The sequence below is a fragment of the Crassostrea angulata genome, chromosome 3, assembly GCF_025612915.1.
Source record: "Crassostrea angulata isolate pt1a10 chromosome 3, ASM2561291v2, whole genome shotgun sequence".
Lineage (NCBI taxonomy): Eukaryota > Metazoa > Mollusca > Bivalvia > Ostreida > Ostreidae > Magallana > Magallana angulata.
This window is the reverse complement of record NC_069113.1, coordinates 56,883,365-56,903,215: the sequence shown is the minus strand read 5'-3', so window position 1 is coordinate 56,903,215 and position 19,851 is coordinate 56,883,365. Positions and strand designations below refer to the sequence as shown.

At 32.5% G+C, this 19,851-nt stretch overlaps 2 protein-coding genes across 2 annotated transcripts in view; both read right to left on the bottom strand.

Moving 5' to 3' along the window:
- The window catches only part of LOC128178227 (CST complex subunit CTC1-like), a 74,661-nt gene that overhangs the window by 13,366 nt on the left and 41,444 nt on the right, over positions 1 to 19,851 (bottom strand). The gene's annotated exons all lie outside the window — the stretch shown is intronic.
- On the bottom strand, positions 921 to 18,502 carry LOC128178226 (uncharacterized). Its single transcript, XM_052845286.1, has 13 exons — positions 18,146 to 18,502; positions 13,171 to 13,241; positions 12,777 to 12,800; positions 12,427 to 12,535; positions 11,866 to 11,933; positions 9,885 to 10,219; positions 9,428 to 9,542; positions 8,750 to 8,862; positions 7,096 to 7,291; positions 6,908 to 6,958; positions 6,059 to 6,100; positions 5,572 to 5,622; positions 921 to 4,697 (listed from the first exon to the last, which is right to left on the bottom strand). Exons 2-13 carry the CDS (start codon positions 13,229 to 13,231, stop codon positions 4,483 to 4,485), a joined length of 1,380 nt encoding a protein of 459 aa, XP_052701246.1. The 5' UTR covers positions 13,232 to 13,241; positions 18,146 to 18,502; the 3' UTR covers positions 921 to 4,482.

Below are 19,851 nucleotides of genomic sequence, written 5' to 3'. Positions count from 1 at the left end.
CAGCAAATAAATAATAAGGGCTTTAAGACTTCTACAAACAAGAAATTGGATGCCTTGAATGTTATCAAGCCCTTTATTTTTCTTCAAAAGTATACTGAAAAGTATTAGTCTTAACGCGCAACATGTTTTGCAAATATTAATCTTTGAACACGTTATTAGCGTTGATTTGATTTAGCACATTTCTCAATGTTCTTATCAATATATATATGTGCAAGACATTTAGCGTTGTACTTGAGTTGTAGTGTAATTTCCTTTCCGCCAAGAGCACTAAAAAGAATACACAGCTAAATGTAATACGTTTACAGTTTTCACTAATTAATATCAACAAGATATATGTGAAACACATATTCTCTCCCCCCCCCCCCCCCCCCCCAACCCGATTTCTACCCAAAGCAGAACTTGACCTAAATATTCTTATGATAAATCTGTATACCAAATTTCATTTGAGTATGTGCAGCCTCTGCAAAGAAAATGAATGGAACTGCAAATCATAAGAATTTTTTTAAAGCCCAAGGGCAATAACTTTGTCAAAAGTAGTCTATTCATACTCAAACAGAATTTGACCCACCATATTTCATTTCAGTATGTGTAACCTAGCAGTTTCACTATATTTCACTTTTCACATATCTTGCTTTTTTTAAATATAAAAATCTAACTCCCAAAAATCTTATTATAGGAAGTAAATATGGTAATAGTGTGTTTTAGCAAACACCGACATTCCAAGATAGATGATCATCATTTCAGAAAATATTTTGCATCAGCTTGAATATATATATATTTCTTAAAAGTAAACATGTTCAAGACGTTCTCACTTTGGTGATGGGGTGATTATCTAAGGAAAATTAAATGTATCCTTTCTATTACAAGAATAATTAAAACCTGTTCTCCTTCCTCCCATGGTAATGCGATGAAATCAAATGTTTCAACAAATTATATACTTTATTTGACAGTGCTTGTTGCAACAAAGTAAGATTACAAATTTTCTTTTTAAAACAAATATACCAAGACTAAAATAACATAATCTTTCTTAAAACAAAATAAAATACATAATCTTTGTTATCTTAAAAACTTAAATCCAGGCCCTAAGACCATAGCTTAGAGGACTTAAGGACAGACAGCATGTTCCTCAAATATATGGTATAATATCAATAATTATTCATAATTGTCATTCTTCAGTGATTTCTAAATTGTTTTCAATGTTTAAAAATTTTTGAGATAAGCGATTCAAGGGATTAATCATTGGGATTATATAGGGATTATTTAAGAAATATCACCCTCTGGTGTCTTGCCCATACTCCTGGTAAGGTATCCCAATTTTAGGTGATAAAACTTGTTCAAGTAGCAATACTTCAATTACAAATTCTAGCGATTTTTTTTTTCTAGGAACATGTTGTTGTCTTTTTCTTTTTCTTTTTCAGTCATAAATTGAAATTGATTAACTCTTCAATGTTCAACATACAAATCCAACCAAATCAGTATTTCATATACTACAAAATGAGAGTAAATGTATTTCAAGATAGATGTACATACATTTAAAATTCGGATTTGCCAATGTTTTTTTCTCTTTTTCTGATCATACCTGTATAGTGTCATACATGTCTGTTTGAAACTTTTGGCTATATTAACAAAAGAGCCAATTGGCCATGACACTAACCAGACAAAAATGTTCATTCTAGGTTATTTCCCAACATAAATCTTATATCAACTTCTCCCCACTCCAGGGGGTCAAAATTTGAACAAACTTTAATGCACATTTCAAAGAATAATTCAATATATATTGCTTATTATGAATTTGTTGTTGTTGAGAAAGACTTTTTAAAGATTTTTTCAAAATAAAACTTCACTAAATACAGATGCTTTGAATTATGTTTTGCTATTCCTTGAAAAGATTTTACATTTTAAAAATTAATATGGCTAACAATAGCTTTGCTATTCTTGAGAAGACTTTTAAGATATTTCCTATTTATTACTGCATTAAACTTGGACCCTTGTTGTGACCTAACTCAGGGGGTCATAATATGAAAAAACCTGAATCTACAATATCTGAAATTAAGAAAAAAAGTGACAGACAGATGCTGGATACTTTGTGATTAGAAAAGCTTACATTAGCCTTTGGTTAATGTGACTAAAAAAAATCCCAAGTTGCACTAAATTTCACTACATCATATCAAATGTTCAACAGTGTAACAAAAATTTCTCCAAACAAGTTCCATTACTAAGTCACAAAAATCAGTACATCAAATTTTCTTTTAGGCTTAAAAAAATATGTTTGTTTCCTGTAACAGTCCCCAAAAACATTCTCGGACTGATTCATCCAGGTGTTATATTTATAGTGTACAACCAACATGGCTGCAAACATTTCCTTTTTCTTCACCTCAAAAGCTTCAGTCCATTAATAGTTGTTTCTAGAATCCTTTATACATTTCCTCAAACCTGTCACATGTCTATCACTCAATTCTTGGATAAAAAACTTCAAAACTTAAAATCTCATTGTTTTAAATGCATTGGCTCTTTCCCTGGTACTTTTAAAAAAGTTAAACAACAAAATCCATGTATATATATTTCCAAAACATCCATGTCAAAATCTGAGCAAAAAGAGCATGTTTCCGAGTAGTCATAAGGAGAATGAAATAATATAAATCCAATTGGAATATCCTCCATCTTGAGTTGAAATTTCACTACATCATATCAAATGTTCAACAGTGTAACAAAAATTTCTCCAAACAAGTTCCATTACTAAGTCACAAAAATCAGTACATCAAATTTTCTTTTAGGCTTAAAAAAATATGTTTGTTTCCTGTAACAGTCTCCAAAAACATTCTCGGACTGATTCATCCAGGTGTTATATTTATAGTGTACAACCAACATGGCTGCAAAGCGACAGAAAACAAACTTCAAAAAGATGTGGGGGAAATTTATTTTAAAGTAATGATTACTCTTTATATTTAGGGTTAATGTTAAGTATTTTGATATATTTTATGTCTCAAGTAAAGCTACAACTAATTTCTTTTGAATAAATGGAAACAGCTGATTTGATCAAACACAGTTTTGCCATTTAGCAGGAGAAAAATCAACAAGAGGCTAATTTGAATGGGTCGGCCGGGGTACAGGAAACAAACATTTTTTTCTAGGCCTTATGGAAAACAAAAATGAAAAAAGCAAGTTGATCCTCTCTGATCTCAGTTCTTGTGTCATACAATAAAAAAAAAAAAAAACACGAGGCCCATGGGCCACATCACTCACCTGAGCAACTGGCTAAAAGCAAAAATCAGTTCAGTTCTTATCTTGAAATATACTAGTAAAAGTGGATTCAGAGAAAAAAGGGGAGGGGGTATTTGAACAAACTTAAATCTATACTTCCTGGGGATGCTTTTAAATTAACATGATACAAAATAACTTTGTTGTTTACAAGATGAAAATATTTATTGATATAGCCTTTATAATCCTGTGTATAACTTTAATCCACTTTTAATGGCTCCTCTTTTCTCCTGGTTGGTCAATGGAACAAATTTAAATCTACATTACTTTTTTCAATGCTTTTATAATGATGATCAATGATAGCTTTGTTCTTGTTAAAAATTTTCACAATTGTCCCTATGTATTCCTACATATTACCTTGATCACCCATTGTGGCCCCACTCAACCCCTACAGATAAAGATTTGAACAAACTTGAATCTACACTACCCAAGGATGCCTCCATATAAATGATATGATATGAACAATAAGAGCTTTGGTGTTCTCAAGAAGAAGAATTTTAAAGAATGTTCTATGAATTCCTTCTTAAAAAAATTTTTATCTCATTATGGCTCCATCTTTGCCCAAGGGGTCATGATTCGAGCAAACTTGAATCTAAACTACAAGAGGACTCTGACCAATCATGGCTTTGCTGTTCTTAAAAAGATTTTTAAAAATGTTCCTATGTATTTCCTATGTGAAACTCAGATTCCCAATTGTGGCCCCCCTTTATCGTGGGGGGTCATGATTTGAACTACATCAAATATACACTACCAGAGGATACTATCATTTAACTATGACCAATCACAGCTTTCCTGTTCTTGCGAAGAAGATTTTTCCTATATATGTCTATGTTAAATTTTGATAACCCGTGCTACCCCCAGGAGTCATGATTTCAACAAACTTGAATCTACATTTCCTGAGGATGCTTCCATTTGAGTTTCAGCTTTCCAGGCCCAGTGGTTCTTGAGATGAAAATCTTTAACATATGCCATTAATTTTTTACTTATTCATAATTATCTCCCTTTGGAATAGGGCCCTTCATTTAAACAAATTTGAACCCCCTTCACCTAAGGATACTTTTTGGCAAGTTTGGTGGAAATTGACTCATTGGTTCTTGAGAACAAGGTTAAAATGTGAAAAGTTTACTACTACAACGACAGCTACGACAAATAACAAACAAATTTTGATCTGAAAAGCTCACTTGAACCTTCTGCTCAGGTGAGTTAAAAATTGTATAAGCTACTTCATACTTGAATCTTGACTAACATATTGGAAACTTTTATTTTCAAGGTTTCCCATTTTCTCTTAAAAATTGTTCCACCATTTTCTTTGCTTTTTTTAAGAGCATCAAGGCAATGCTCCCTTGAGGGGCATTTCTTCTGAAAATGTCCCTCAAAATAACGAGAGAAGTATTTCTTTATCTCCTCTTCTTCAGCTGGAGACCGTCTGACTCTTTCAGCTAAAAAGAAAGAAACATCAGATTATTTGTTTCACAACAGAATAGACATGGAGTTGCATTGTAAAATCTCACAGCTTTTATGTGTATTTCAAACTTCTGACCAAAATTATGCTTAGAACATTTCGTTCTCCATTGTCTGAGTATTTAACCATTATAAGCATCCATCACTCCATTTTCAATGCAAAAATATATGTTAAAAAATATAAGAAAAAATGAGCAAGCTCATTTACCCCACACTCCCCTAAAAGTTGACAATGCAACAATGACACTGTGCATTTTAAATATACTGGGTATGTAAAATTCAAAAAGGGCATTATTTGCAAGAATTCATCACATTAAAACTCCATGTCCAACAAATGACAATTTACACATTTAAATAATTAATGGAAACAAATTTATGATGTAGCCACATAAAATTGTTAATATTGGCAAAGCACTTATTTTACGTTTCACGGGGGGGGGGGGGGGGGGGCTTGTGTACTTCTATCCTATAAAAAAATCTGTGTGTGTTGAATTGTGAACACTCTGTTATCAATATCAATAGGGTCTTTTAAGGACATAAAATATTTCACATAAAATTTCATTAGGAGAGCTGATTCCAGTAGATTTCCTTATATATACCTAGCTGGAAATTCAAAACTCTAAGGACAAAAATAATGGAATCGGAATTTCCTGGCAATATGCACATCTATACACTGTATCCTAAATATTTGCAAAGATTAACAAAATTCTGTGCAATGGTTTAAAAGGAGTTGTGCTGACAAAAATACAGGACTGACTGATTGACGTACAGGTCAAAAACATTATACTTCACACAACTTGTTGTATTAGGTATAATTAGGCAGAAAAAGCATGTTCAAATACAAGTACTTACATTTCTTAGCCTTTTTTCTACACACTGTAAAGTCGTCTTCAATGTCAATGTCTTGAAAAAGAAAGTATATGATATAAGGGGCATTAATATAAGATGCAGACTTGAAAGATGCTGTCATAATCAGCTTATTTTTATTGTGCAATGGTAATTTTGAAGTTTTACACACACACACACAAAACCCCAATTGTTTTGTCCATTTCGCTTGGGGCACATATATCAATAATCTAGATCCTAAAAATGCTTTAAAATAGACTTTGCATTCCATGTTGTATACATGAAAATAAAGTAAGGGATTCATGATGAATCACACATCAAGAAGTGTTGTTTTTAATGAGGTACCAAAAACAAATCACAAATACAGTGATATGTTTACTGCAAATAATGTAAACCGTCATAGATGCTGTTCATGTCAATACAATGAAAAAGTTTCTTTCTAATTCCTGTCTTATTGACATTCGAGATAACCTAAGAATTAACATGTACATACCATCATCCACATTTTTCCCTTGATCAGCAGCATTTTCAGTGTCTGCAAAAACAACATGAATAACTAAATAACTGAATAACCAAATTAAATTTAATGAACACTGTAAACTGAGTATTATATGCATCAATAAGATATCACTGAATAATAAACAACATATGCGCACCAATATTAATTGTCACAGACCACATGGATCAGTGTAACTTTTTTCATAACACTACTGAAAGCAATGCGTATCTTTAACTGTATAAATACCGGTATGGGGTCAAGAGGTCATAGATGTGCGTATATGTTTGGATAAACGTTTGACGTAAAAAAAAAATTTCTGTGACATCATAAAGGTTCGAAGAAACATTTCAGTGTATTACATACATGCCGTTGGGTTTGAAAAATAATGTATTTCAAACATTAAAAGTCACAATCAATAACCATGGAATTGGCTTATCTGTTAAATACAGGAGAGAGATAACTATCTATGCAGTCCACTTCTATTACATGAATAAAACCCAAAGTGCTAACACCAAATCCCTCATCCCAATTTCAAATTTAGGGGAGAAAAAATTATCATTGCTCATCAACATTAGTGGTATGAGTTGCCAAAAAAGATGGGTACCCCAAGAACTTGCAGTTGCTATAACTGATACAATGAGGAACATACAATTGATTGTTGCTATCTAAAAATCTAGTATCTCAAATACTATGATAGATATATGAAAATGATGTTATATCCAAATTGAAGTCTCAAAAAGTCTACATGATATACCCTAATCATTGAAAAAATCTTTAGGTATATTGCGACTTTTATCGGTCCGTTTGAGTTTGAGATACCAATGTTTGACTGGATATAATTACCTTGCTGTTCTTGATCTTGGTCTTGAATTTTTCTCTCAAGTGTTCCAAGTTCTACAATGAATGAACATTTTACAGCATATACTTTAAATGTATTTGCAAACTAACTAATCAATGCTTATCTAAATGTATTTGATCACTATGTGATTTCCTTTCAAAATTTTTAAAATGTTTTTAAAGTTTTTTTTTACCGTCAAACTGAATCTCCGACAGCTTCTTGTTTTGGTATTTGCCAGCAACGTTGAATTCCTGAATTAACATAAGCTTTGCAATGTCTAATCTCTCGATCACTCCAGATGTTTGTCTGTATACGAGGTCATGGACCTTCTGTGTATGGCCAAGGTGATTGCAGATATATTTCATCTCGGTGTCATTCAGATTAAGGGCCTAAACAGAAATTCAGAATTTTTCTTTGAACTAATTGAACTTAAAAATCCATCTTTTGCCAGGAAAAAAACAAGATGTGTTTGTGAAACACTATGCGCCCAGCGGCAACAAAGTTAAAAAAAATATATTTTTAGCATATTGATCACAGTCAAGGCCACAAGGTCATTGACCATGGTGTCATTTGAAAGAACTTAATCAGTGGAGTATGCATACTAAATATGAAGTCCCTATCTCCTATGGTTCAAAAGTTATGGCAAAAAGTGTAAAGAGCTATTTTTAGCATATAGGTCACAGTCAAGGTCACAAGATCATTGACCTTGCCATCGTTTGAAAGGACTTTATCGGTGGAGTATGCATACCAAATATGAAGTCCCTATCTCCTTTGCTTCAAAAGTTATGACAAACAGTGGAAAAAGCTATTTTCAGCATATAGGTCACAGTCAAGGTCACAAGGTCATTGACCATGGTGTCATTTGAAAGAACGTAATCGGTGGAGTAAGCATACCAAATATGTAGTCCCTATCTTCCATGGTTCAAACGTTATGGCAAAAAGTGTAAAAAGCTATTTTTAGCATATAGGTCACAGTCAAGGTCACAAGATCATTGACCTTGCCATCGTTTGAAAGGACTTTATGGGTGGAGTATGCATACCAAATATGAAGTCCCTATCTCCTATGGTTCAAAAGTTATGACAAACAGTGGAAAAAGCTATTTTTAGCATATGTCACAGTCAAGGTCACAAGGTCATTGACCTTGATGTCATTTGAAAGTACTTTATTAGTGGAGTATGCATACTAAATATGAAGTCTCTATCTCTTATTGTTCAAAAGTTATGGCGAAGGTTAAAGTTGACAACAGACAGACAGACAAACAGACAAACAGATAAACAGACAAACAGACAGGACAAAAACAATATACGCCCGGGATCTATCGATCCGAGCGCATAAAAAGTAAGCTACATAAACTTAATTTTCTGGTTCTCGGGCATCTTCTTCTAAAACAGATGTGAGTAGGGGGCATTTTCTAAAATCATTTATCGGCTCTAAATTATATGGGAGGTATTTTTTAATACCCAAATTTTCTATATACAAAAATGAGACCAATTCTTTGTTCATGATATTCTTTCCATGTCAAAGTCCCATTATCCATTAATTGCTTCAATATCATTATGTAAAACTTGTAGGCATGATCTTCAAATGTATTTTTTTTTCATGAATTAACCAAGTCCCTTTGCAAGTGGCTACCAGAAGCAATGTTCGACTACTAAACTAAGAAAGAGTGAGGGTGGAATTTTTTTTTCAAGATTGGTTTCCACATTACCAAGTTTTCATTTTATCAAAAATACGATAAAATTTGGATTGAGGCTACCTCAACAGATGTGCAAAGGCTTGAGAACTATAATGCCAATTTTTTTCAGCTTTAATATTATAATTTTAAATTAAGAAAAATTAAGCAAACCTGGGCAATTGTTGCAGTGTGTTTTCTCAAGTTGTTGGCATAGAATCTCAATTCAACTTCACTTCTGAATTTCACTTGATCAAGTGATTCCCCTGCTCGAACAACAGTGCGACCTGTATAACCACAACAAACATGATCACAAACAAGTCTTACAATAAATAAACTTAATTTGGGTAAATACAAATAAAACATACAATGAAGCGCATTGAAGTGGTAAAATTTTTCGTTTGGATTGAACGTTTTCAGCTATCTTTAGACACGCCCATTTCTTTAGAAAGGAAAAATCGGTCAAATGATTCAATAGAACACCTGTAGAACAAGTATTCCATAAATATAATAGCCAATCAAATTGACGGTCTACATAAACGTGTTCAACTGATACATGTGTTATGCTTACTCCGGTAAACAAAATCATAATTATGTACATATTTGTTGCAATGCTTTTATTACAGAAGCGGAGACTTTATATATAGCTTTTTCGTTTTTAAAAATATTCATGTTGCTTGTTGCGGAAAATGGGGTGTCCTAAAACATTACGACGGCTATTTTTTTTTTCTCGTTTCTAAAGAAATGGGCGTGGTGTAATGTTATAATTGACGTTCAAAACATGACTCAGAATATTTCATCCAAATGGAAAATTTTACCACTTCAATGCGCTTCATTGTAGTTACCACTCACCGGTATTGGCAAACATGTAGTTATTCTCTGGTCGAATGCTTGCCCTTTGTCTGGCAACTGGGTCACTCAAATATTCCGTTTCATTTGGGATTAAGACAGGTACACCCCTACCAGTCTGCATGAAAAATATTGACAAGTTAGAAAACTCATGGTTCATTTGCTTATTAGAGATAATCTAAGGTAATGACAGTACATACATGTACTAGTTTTCATCAAAAAAGTTTTTACATGTATTGACCTCAAGTAATAAAAATTACATGTATTGTACAAGTAATAATAATCAGTAAACTCAGAACACACATAGCTGAACTAACTACATTTTTAAGCATGAGACATGATATAATTATTAATTAATTAATTATTAATTAGAAATGCTTATAAAGCAGATATTAGGATAGAAAAATGATTTTGCTACACATTTGAATTACATTCTCTGATAAACAAATCTAATACATACTTTGCCTCGTATTTCCACAAGATCTTGAGTTTTGAGAAGCATTTTCTCAAAACCTGTTAAGTGACTCCGCAGGGCCATGTTTGCTTCATCCACTGACATTGACACAGTTGCTGAGCACACCATTCCAGAAGTTTCTTCTGCAGTTCTTGTACAGGGCACAGTTGCATCCATGCTTGCAACAGAGGACTGGACTGTCATACTTTCTTCACTGACTAAAGAGGTTGAATCTCCTGAGGGGATGGAAGTGTCAGATGATAGCTCCGCTGAGCTTGCAAAGCATAGGTCATCCTTGTATTTTTTAATCAAGCTGTGGCGTTTCTTTTTTTCTAATTTTTCTGAAATTAAAGATTATTCCATTGTTAAGGAACACATTCACTGCATTAATGTTGAATTTATACAAGTTATGAACATTCCGTGTATATTAAAGTTAATAAAAAGAAAATGCCATTGTAATTTTCACTGAAAATATTGCAATAAATATTGCAGTACAGTTAAAAATATTCAAATATATCGCAATATAAAATCTCTGGCCAATACCCAGCCCTACTAATTTGATTGAAAATACATTCGAAGACATTGCCTACAATGTTCACACACAGTGGATAAAGCAATCCTTTTGATCAGACATGAAAAGTACATCCGTAAATAAATTATCTTTATTTTAAAGAAAATTCGAAAATTACAATTTAAAAAATACCTCCCTCAATATTTTATTGCGAATAAAACGCCTCCTTCCTGCATCAGTTTTGTAGAAAATTGGCCTTATCAGAATCAGAAATTAAATTTAGATTTAGTCTTAAATACAAGTGGCATTTCTACTGTTTCTTAATTCTATTCCTCTCAGACCTTTCCCTCCTTTATCCCTTAATGATGACTTTTGACGCCTAGACCCCAACCCTTAATGATGACTTTTGATGCATATGATTTCATTGTTGATTTGACTTGAAATTACTGCTTGTTTACAAATTATCAGAACACAGGTGGCCATCTGCAGATTAACAATAGATGATAACATCAAACTCCAGTAAGAAATCATGTGATTTACCTGTGTAAACAAACAAAAGAATCTTGGAAAGTCCCACCAAAATTCAAAATGGCAGACTGTTACATACAATGTTTTTGAGCATGAAATTCAAGCTATAAACTACCTATGTCTTGAAAGGTTTTGCAGTGGCAGGTTTGAAAATTATCATGATCTTTATGTGTAATTAGGGTTATATACTCCAACATAAAGTACAAAAACTTTTTTCAAGTTCGGTACAGTGCAGTGCAGATTTCATTACCTTTTTCTGAGAAATTCAGAAGAAATTTGATCTTATCCTTTGGCTTTGCTAATTTTTAGAGTAAACATTATTTTCAGTAGAAATGCCACATCTATTAGTACCAACAAAGCAACATTTAGAATAAAAGAAATACACAGTAAAACATACTTATATAACAAAATGCTAGGAATGCACGAGTTTACTTCACTTTAAGGTCATACACAACATTATAGTTTGAACTTTATTGGGCTCTTCACTATAGTTGAAGAGTTCCACTAAATCAAGGACCTGTGTGCAATACTTTTAATGTCTATATATGGATTTGTACACCTCTTCTAGAACAAATTTTGATGGAAAAAATATAGAATTTTTGTTTCAAAATTTTTGTATATTTTTCTTTGAACATGTTGAATAATGCAAAAAAATTCATGATTTGATATCTTCCCAAAAAAACCTAGTAATGCATGCCAATTTTTTGTGTATGAGCATCTGATCTTGAAAAATTACCAGTAGGTAAGGTAACTTGCATATGTCCTTAAGCATAATTCAATTGTTATAACTGTAAAATTTGTAATACATGTATATTTTTGAAATCATGGGGAATGAAACTTTTAAATTTCAAGTGTCAATTCATTAAAAGCATCAAGCATGTTGGCTATAAGTGTGTTTTACTGTAACTTGATAAACATTAACAATATATAATCTTCTAAATATATTACCTATACATGATATTATCAAGCTTGAATTCTTGTCAAATTTTACAAGTTTTGACAATGATCTTTTCACACTGTAAAAAATCCAAATAAATCTTGACTGTGAAATATATTCAACTCAGAAGAGTTAATTAATCTGGAAAATTATCAATGTAACAAGTTAAAATTTCTAACATTTTTGTTGTTTTATGTTCCTTATAAATTTTGTATGCAGACTTCATAGGATTAATTCTATTGCATCTGTCTACAAACTTTTTGATAACCCTATATATATAAAATAATACATTCGATTTTTGATTTAATAATCTCTAAACATCTGTCAACCTATCATTTTGAAAATATTTCCTGAAATAGAGTAGGGAGGGCTAATAACCATAATTTGATGACAATTTAAGTAGTACAGTGTATTAGATAGGCAGTGTCTACAGGAAGTTAGTAATGAAGGTGCCACAGTATATTACAGACAAAGATTCTAGACCATGTTTTTACATACATTCTCGTTATATGCATCTACATTATAAAGGATGGTAGCATTCTCCAAATCTGTTATAAAATAAATAAACTTACATAGAATTTTCATTCCAAAATGCCACAGAGACAACACCATTTGCACAAACATCCAACACAAATCCAGGCCACCATACTCCCATATCCATTAGGCAAAATATAGGGTCTCCTGTTAAAAAAAATGATACACATATATACTAGTAGTAAAAAATGACCACTTTCTATTACCAAGTATGCAATAAACAAAATAATACATGTATACCCTTTTCCACATCACATCTTGTATCCATACATGTTAACCTATGGTTATGATAACTTTTTTTTTAAAATGTAAGTATATATATTTTTCTGAAATATCTTTCTTATCATTAAAATTGATTTGCTATAAATGATTTGATATTTAAATTTACCTTCCATAAACAATTTTGGTGATCCTGAAATGAAAAAGAAAGTCACTTTAGAAAATCATGTCCTAACTGACAAGCTAACAATGTCTCTAAATTTATTTCAAATTTTGAAATTTCATGCAAATGTTTGCTACAATAGATATTTTTGCAATAATCTATCTTTGCTTTCATTTTACACTTTAACAATTTATGGAAAAGAGTCATACAATATTTTCACACTCTATATGTCAATCTGCATGATTTGTGTTATTTTATTCATATTTTATTCATATCTTAAGGTCAATTACTTTAAATTCTAGCTGATTGAAATCATTGAATCCAAAGACTTTGTTAACATTTGAATCTTGAGGAAAGCCATGCAAGCAGCAACAACTAAATTTTTTAAGGAATTATTTACCTTTTGATTCACTTTGACCATTATTACTTCTACTCAACTTTTTTCTTTTACGACCTGGCATCTTGATTCTTCTATTAAAAAAAGGAAATTTTTAATAATACTAATGCAAAAATATACAAAAGTTATGCTTATTGTATAATGTAAGAAAGCACTGTTGAGTGTATAGCCAACAACAAAACTTCAAGACCTACGTCACCCAAATATGGATGTACAGAAAAAGATACAGTAAATATTGCACATATTTCTCAGAGACCATGAATTTATTTTCTCTAACCAAGCTTTTTAAGCTCATTCTGTGAAGCATTTGCTTGTTGGTAGATACACTTGGTTGCCAAAATGTAGAGGGTTTTATTTAATCTAAAGCAGAACTTCAAGAAAAACTCTATAACAGAAAAAAAAAAAATTCACAAAAACTTTCAGCACTTCTAAAATTATTCTGAACCTTCATTACTTATCACAGCTAGAATACCTTTTTTAAACTCTCATGAATTCTCTATTCCATCTACTAAAATAGTTGCCCCATTTATAAATTGCAACAAAAATGGCAATTGAAACTGCTATGAAAACAATAAGCAACAAACTGAGCAATGTTTCTACAGCAATCATGTGCTTCCAAATAACTTCCATTTTCCAATCCCAGAATTCCTTTTTTTACAGACTAAAGCTCTTAAATTTTGGACATATAAAACATCCTCTCAATTAATAGACAATTTAAGCTCCTTAAGAATGGACTATATGAAACGTCCTCTTAAGTTATGGACAATTTTAGCTCCTTAAGAATGGACTGTATAAAATGTCCTCTTAATTAATGGACAATTTTAGCTCCTCAAGAATGGACTATATAAAATGTCCTCTTAATTAATGGACAATTTTAGCTCCTTAAGAATGGACTATATAAAACGTCCTCTTAATTAATGGACAATTTAAGCTCCTTAAGAATGGACTATATAAAATGTCCTCTTAATTAATAGACAATTTTAGCTCCTTAAGAATGGACTATATAAAAAATCCTCTTAATTCATGGACAATTTCAGCTCCTTAAGAATGGACTATATAAAATGTCTTCTTAATTGATGGGCAATTTTAGCTCCTTAAGAATGGACTATATAAAACATCCTCTTAATTTATGGACAATTTAAGCTCTTGAAGTATGGATTCTATCCAACTTCTTCTTAAATGATGGATGTAAATTATAACTCCTTAAGTATAGGTGTGTTATTTAAGGAATCACTGTCTAGTTTTGAGAGTATGCCAGGGCATCAACAATAGAGGGAAACATGGGATAATTTGCATAACGGGCGTTGATGTCCCTGGCATACTCTCAAAACTAGACAGTGATTCCTTATATTACCATTTCATTGTGATCAAAATAAAATTGTAGATTTAAACTTAAAAAATGTAGACATAAACTATAATCACACGAGGACTTCCATGCCAATTTCAATAGTCCTCGCCCACTGACGTCAAACACATAGGCAGCCGCACGGGATTTACATGCATATTTGGCCTTCTTAGCATCAGACACAGAGACAGATGCGCATGGGATTTGCATGCGTATTAGGTCTCCTTAGCTCCTGACCTATCGACCTGCCTAATTTACATTCCGGCAGAATTATCAAGAAATAAACTCCGACAACTTTCTCAGAGTTATCACAGAGAAAAAAAAAATTAGAAATGGAAATATTATACATTTATTGCATGATAGTGAGGGAAATATGAAGACTTATTCAGCCAAGAAAAATCATCGCCCGAGGGGAATATGATATTTCTTGGCTGTAAGTCTTCATGTTTCCCGAACATTCATGCAATAAATTGTTTAATATACCAAAACAAGGAAAACCTTTGGAATAAAGGTAAACTTTAAAATTCTGCACATTATCATTAATTTTGTGACGTAAACCAAGCTATTGTGACATCTACTACTCTCAGGAGTTTTCGTTCAACAAACGAGAACTATATTTCGGGAAAATACACGTACTATGTAATATGATGAAAACCATGCCGACGGCCTGGAAATATGAAGTTTTACGGCCCGATCACGTGATAACTTAGAACCAATCAGAAAACACATTGTTTAGAATATTTATAATGAGGTATAATAAAAACATTTTCTGATGCCTGGGCTACCATTTTCTAAGGTCACGCTCATTTCTACAACCAATTAAGGTTTAAATGCCCTTCGTCTCATATGTTTACATATTTTCTTGCTTAATTTTTCAGATTTGTCTAATTTGGGGAATTTCTGTACATTTTACAGGTGCAGTAGTAATTTTAAAATCCTTGTACTTGCATGTTTTTATTGTGTTTGGAATTTACTAGCAAATAAAGGGGGGGGGGACCTGAAGAGCTTTATATACAATATATTACATAGGGAATTTTAATTTTTACTGGCCGAAAGGGCAACCTTCATGCAGTATATGTATAGATTCAGTCAGTCACACCTGCTCTTGCATGTTTTAACAACATCATTTGGCAATATTATGGAGTTTTATGGGTTTGTAACTGTAACTTCATAAAGAAGATACACACCTCAAAAATAATTTTGAACATGTCAATAAAATATGAACCCCAAAAGAGGCTATTTTGCTTAAATAGCTAAATGCTCACCAGCTTTTCTTCTATATAAAACTCTAAGCCCTCATTAACATGATTAAGGTCACATCCAAACCCATAAGGGAGGTTGTCATTATTTAATAAAAAGTGTATACTCTATACAGTGAAATTCTCACCCCCGTTTTCCCCAAACTCATAGGTGGAAGAAATTAAAATGACAAATTAAAAAAAAATTGGTACAGTTTCTTAACCAGAACTGTGATCATAGTGATTGGGTATATTTAAAATAGGGCTGTGTATTGAGCAAAAAATCGGACAGCAATGCCAAACAAAGTGAATTTTATTTTTGGCCCAATCGTACCTAACCAAGAACTATTACTTTAAACTGGGAGACAATCTTAAGTATGGACAATTAGCCTCATAATTGAGGGACAATCTTAGCTAGCAAAGTACTATTACTTTAAACTGGGGGACAATCTTAGCTCACAAAGTATGGACTTTTAGCCTCATAATTTACGGACATTCCTAGCTAGCAAAATACTATTTATTTAAACTGGGGGACAATCTTGGCTCCCAAAGTATGGACAGTTAGCCTCATAATTTATGGACAATCCTAGCTAGCAATGTACTATTTCTTTAAACTGGGAGACAATCTTAGCTCACAAAGTATGGACTATTAGCCTCATAATGTACGGACAATCCTAGCTAGCAAAGTACTATTTCTTTAAACTGGGAGACAATCTTAGCTCACAAAGTATGGACAATTAGCCTCATAATTTACGGACAATCCTAGCTCTGAAAGTACTACACGACTTTTGTATTTCTTTTATCTGGGGGACAATCTTAGCTCCCAAAGTATGGACTATTAGGCTCATAGTTTACGGACAATCCTAGCTAGCAAAGTACTATTTCTTTAAACTTGGAGACAATCTTAGCTCCCAAAGTATGGACTGTTAGCCTCATAATTTACGGACAATCCTAGCTAGCAATGTACTATTTCTTTAAACTTGGAGACAATCTTAGCTCCCAAAGTATGGACTATTCGCCTCATAATTTACGGACAATCCTAGCTAGTGAAGTACTATTTCTTTAAACTGGGAGACAATTTTAGCTCACAAAGTATGGACAATTAGCCTCATAATTTATGGACAATCTTAGCTAACCAAGTACTATTGCCTAATTGGCAGATAATGTATTGACTTTATCTATTCATTTACCTAAATATATCATGGCTATCAGTAAAAATACACAACTTACAGTAAAAATACACAAATTACAGCATTTCAATCAAATACCATAATGAAAAGGTAGTGAAAAAATAAGACAGAGCTCTCAGCAACAGATTCATAAAAACCTAAAACAAACATTTCCTTTTTCTTCACCTCAAAAGCTTCAGTCCATAATAGTTGTTTCTAGAATCCTTTATACATTTCCTCAAACCTGTCACATGTCTATCACTCAATTCTTGGATAAAAAACTTCAAAACTTAAAATCTCATTGTTTTAAATGCATTGGCTCTTTCCCTGGTACTTTTCTCTGTAGAAACAATTAGTATAGGGACATTTAACAAAAATATTGCTCTTTACAACTGTACACTCACCTTTAGATAAGAATAAACTTTTCAACATGGAAATCAGAGAGGATACAAAATGCACGACAAGCATAGAATTCCGGGAACGAAAAAAAAGTTAAACAACAAAATCCATGTATATATATTTCCAAAACATCCATGTCAAAATCTGAGCAAAAAGAGCATGTTTCCGAGTAGTCATAAGGCGAATGAAATAATATAAATCCAATTGGAATATCCTCCATCTGGAGTTGAAGTTTCTGTAGCTCTTTATTTTGTCCAGCATTATTACTTCCTGTGATGTCATACAAATATTCTGATTTCAACCCTTAGTTCATGGACCTTTAAATACTTAATATTTATCTTTTTTTGTACTCTTCATGAAGTGAAGTAAAATCTGCTTCAGACATGATAATATTTTGCTTTGTTATTCTATCATTCAAACCATGAAATGCCATTTTCATATAAATTATATACACATACCCACAAGTTGAAATTTATAATTTGGAGAACTTTGAGCTAAAGTGACGTCATCATAATCACAAATATAAATGAAAACATAAAAATTTAACCATGAAAAAAATTCAAACACTGCATTACCTGCCTCTAAATATGTCAAATGTACATGTAAATACAGAAAACATTATTTTGTACTTCAAATTGTAGCTTTGTGCGATTTGTAAACATGTAGCTAGGGTAAACAGCTATCCGGGTAAACTCCCGTGTTAACGTGACAAAATATTCAATACAAAATTTCACATCATATTATTGATGAAGGATGAATGAAATAACTCAATTCTGATTTGGGACAAATAAATTCCTATATGATAAGAAACATAGTCAATAACCTACCTCACTCACTGTCCTATATTCAGCAGCTGGCAAGATGGCTTCCCTTCTCTGCTTTGTCATCAACTTTCGGAACCCCTCGGTAATGTTCATAATAGACATTCAAAAAAGAGCGGGAAAACTGAGGATTGGGTAAAGAGAGATAACTCTTTCACTCTTGTCCATATAATGGACAAGTGCTGTGTCCAAGATTTACGAGTTTTTTTCCCATGATGAATATTACCTCACAAAGTGTAACTAGGCAAATTTTGGAGTCAGAATTAGGAGTTAAGCTCGTAATTCCACATTAACACCTTAGTTTGGACAGGGCAAATTTTTTAACTCGTAAAGTATAAACACTAGCACGGACGGACAGACAGACGGACGACAGACAAAATGTGATCAGAATAGCTCACTTGAGCTTTCAGCTCGGTGAGCTAAAAAGTATGAATATTATATATTTTAAATCCATATTTCAAAGAATGTACACAATACTACACATCATTCAAAATTGACCTTAACTTCAAAACAAAGTTCATTTGCAGACACAGGCAGTGCAGTAATTAATCTCAATGTGACAGAAAAAGATAAAGCTTAGGATTTTCTTCCTGTGGAAGGTTAATTAATCCCAAAGGACAAATATTGCACATCCTTCCAAGTATACATTCTCAGCAGTTATCTCTCTTTGCCCATTCATTATTATGCATAGTTAAGGAATCTACCCCACCACCCCAGCTCCAAACCAGAAGACATAGAGAACCACACTTAGCATCAAAATATGTATTTTTGCCTACTGAACTACCATACCAAATTTGAACTTGATTGGGCAACCACGAAAAAAGTTATTAGAAAAAAACAGAAAATTTGTGGACGGAAGAGTGACAGATGGACAGACAGAAGGACGGACGGACAGAGTGATTATTATAGGGCACCCGCAAATCCTTGCGGGGCCCTAATAATGGTACATGTGTATGAACATGCATTTTAAATATGGGTTAAATGTCTTGAAAAGTGTGTGGAACTGAAAGGTTTTTACTTTGAAAAAGAGTAACAGGTTTTACTTTTAGTTCCACGACGTCACCTGATGTCGTGGAAATATGAAATGGTGTTCAGTAAATCTAATTCATGCAAAGAAATACCCGCTATATCTTTTTAAAAATATTTCAAATTCATATGATTTTTTGCATACTTATTTTCAATTGACAGTCATTTCATTAAATATACACCATCCTATAAAGTACACAGTAATTTTGCCATAATTCACTTTGTCCCCGAACTTTTCTAACAACGCCTGTATACATACATACGAGGGTTGTCCCAAAATAGCGTAGACAGGACACATAATTTATAATCTGTTCACTGCGATTTCATTAGACTTCTATGTTTTCTTCAATTACCCTTTGGCAAACAATACTGAAAAATTCAAATCTGTACTTTATTTATTTCTCGAGAAAATGAATAATTAGTAACAACAAGTCTTGTCAGGCGGCGCAATGTGCGACGTCGAAAATTTCCAGTTTTACGTTATTGCTAAATCCTCCACATTGTTTACGATAACATTTACGTTTTAATTCCGAAAAAGTCCTAGAAAGAATATTATCTTTGAACCAGTAACCTGAGTGCACATTCAACATATATTTCTAGTTTTGTTTTATTTTAAAATATTTTATAAGTACAAACGATCTGTCAGCTCCAAAATTGCCCTGTATTACTTTTGTCTAACGTCCATA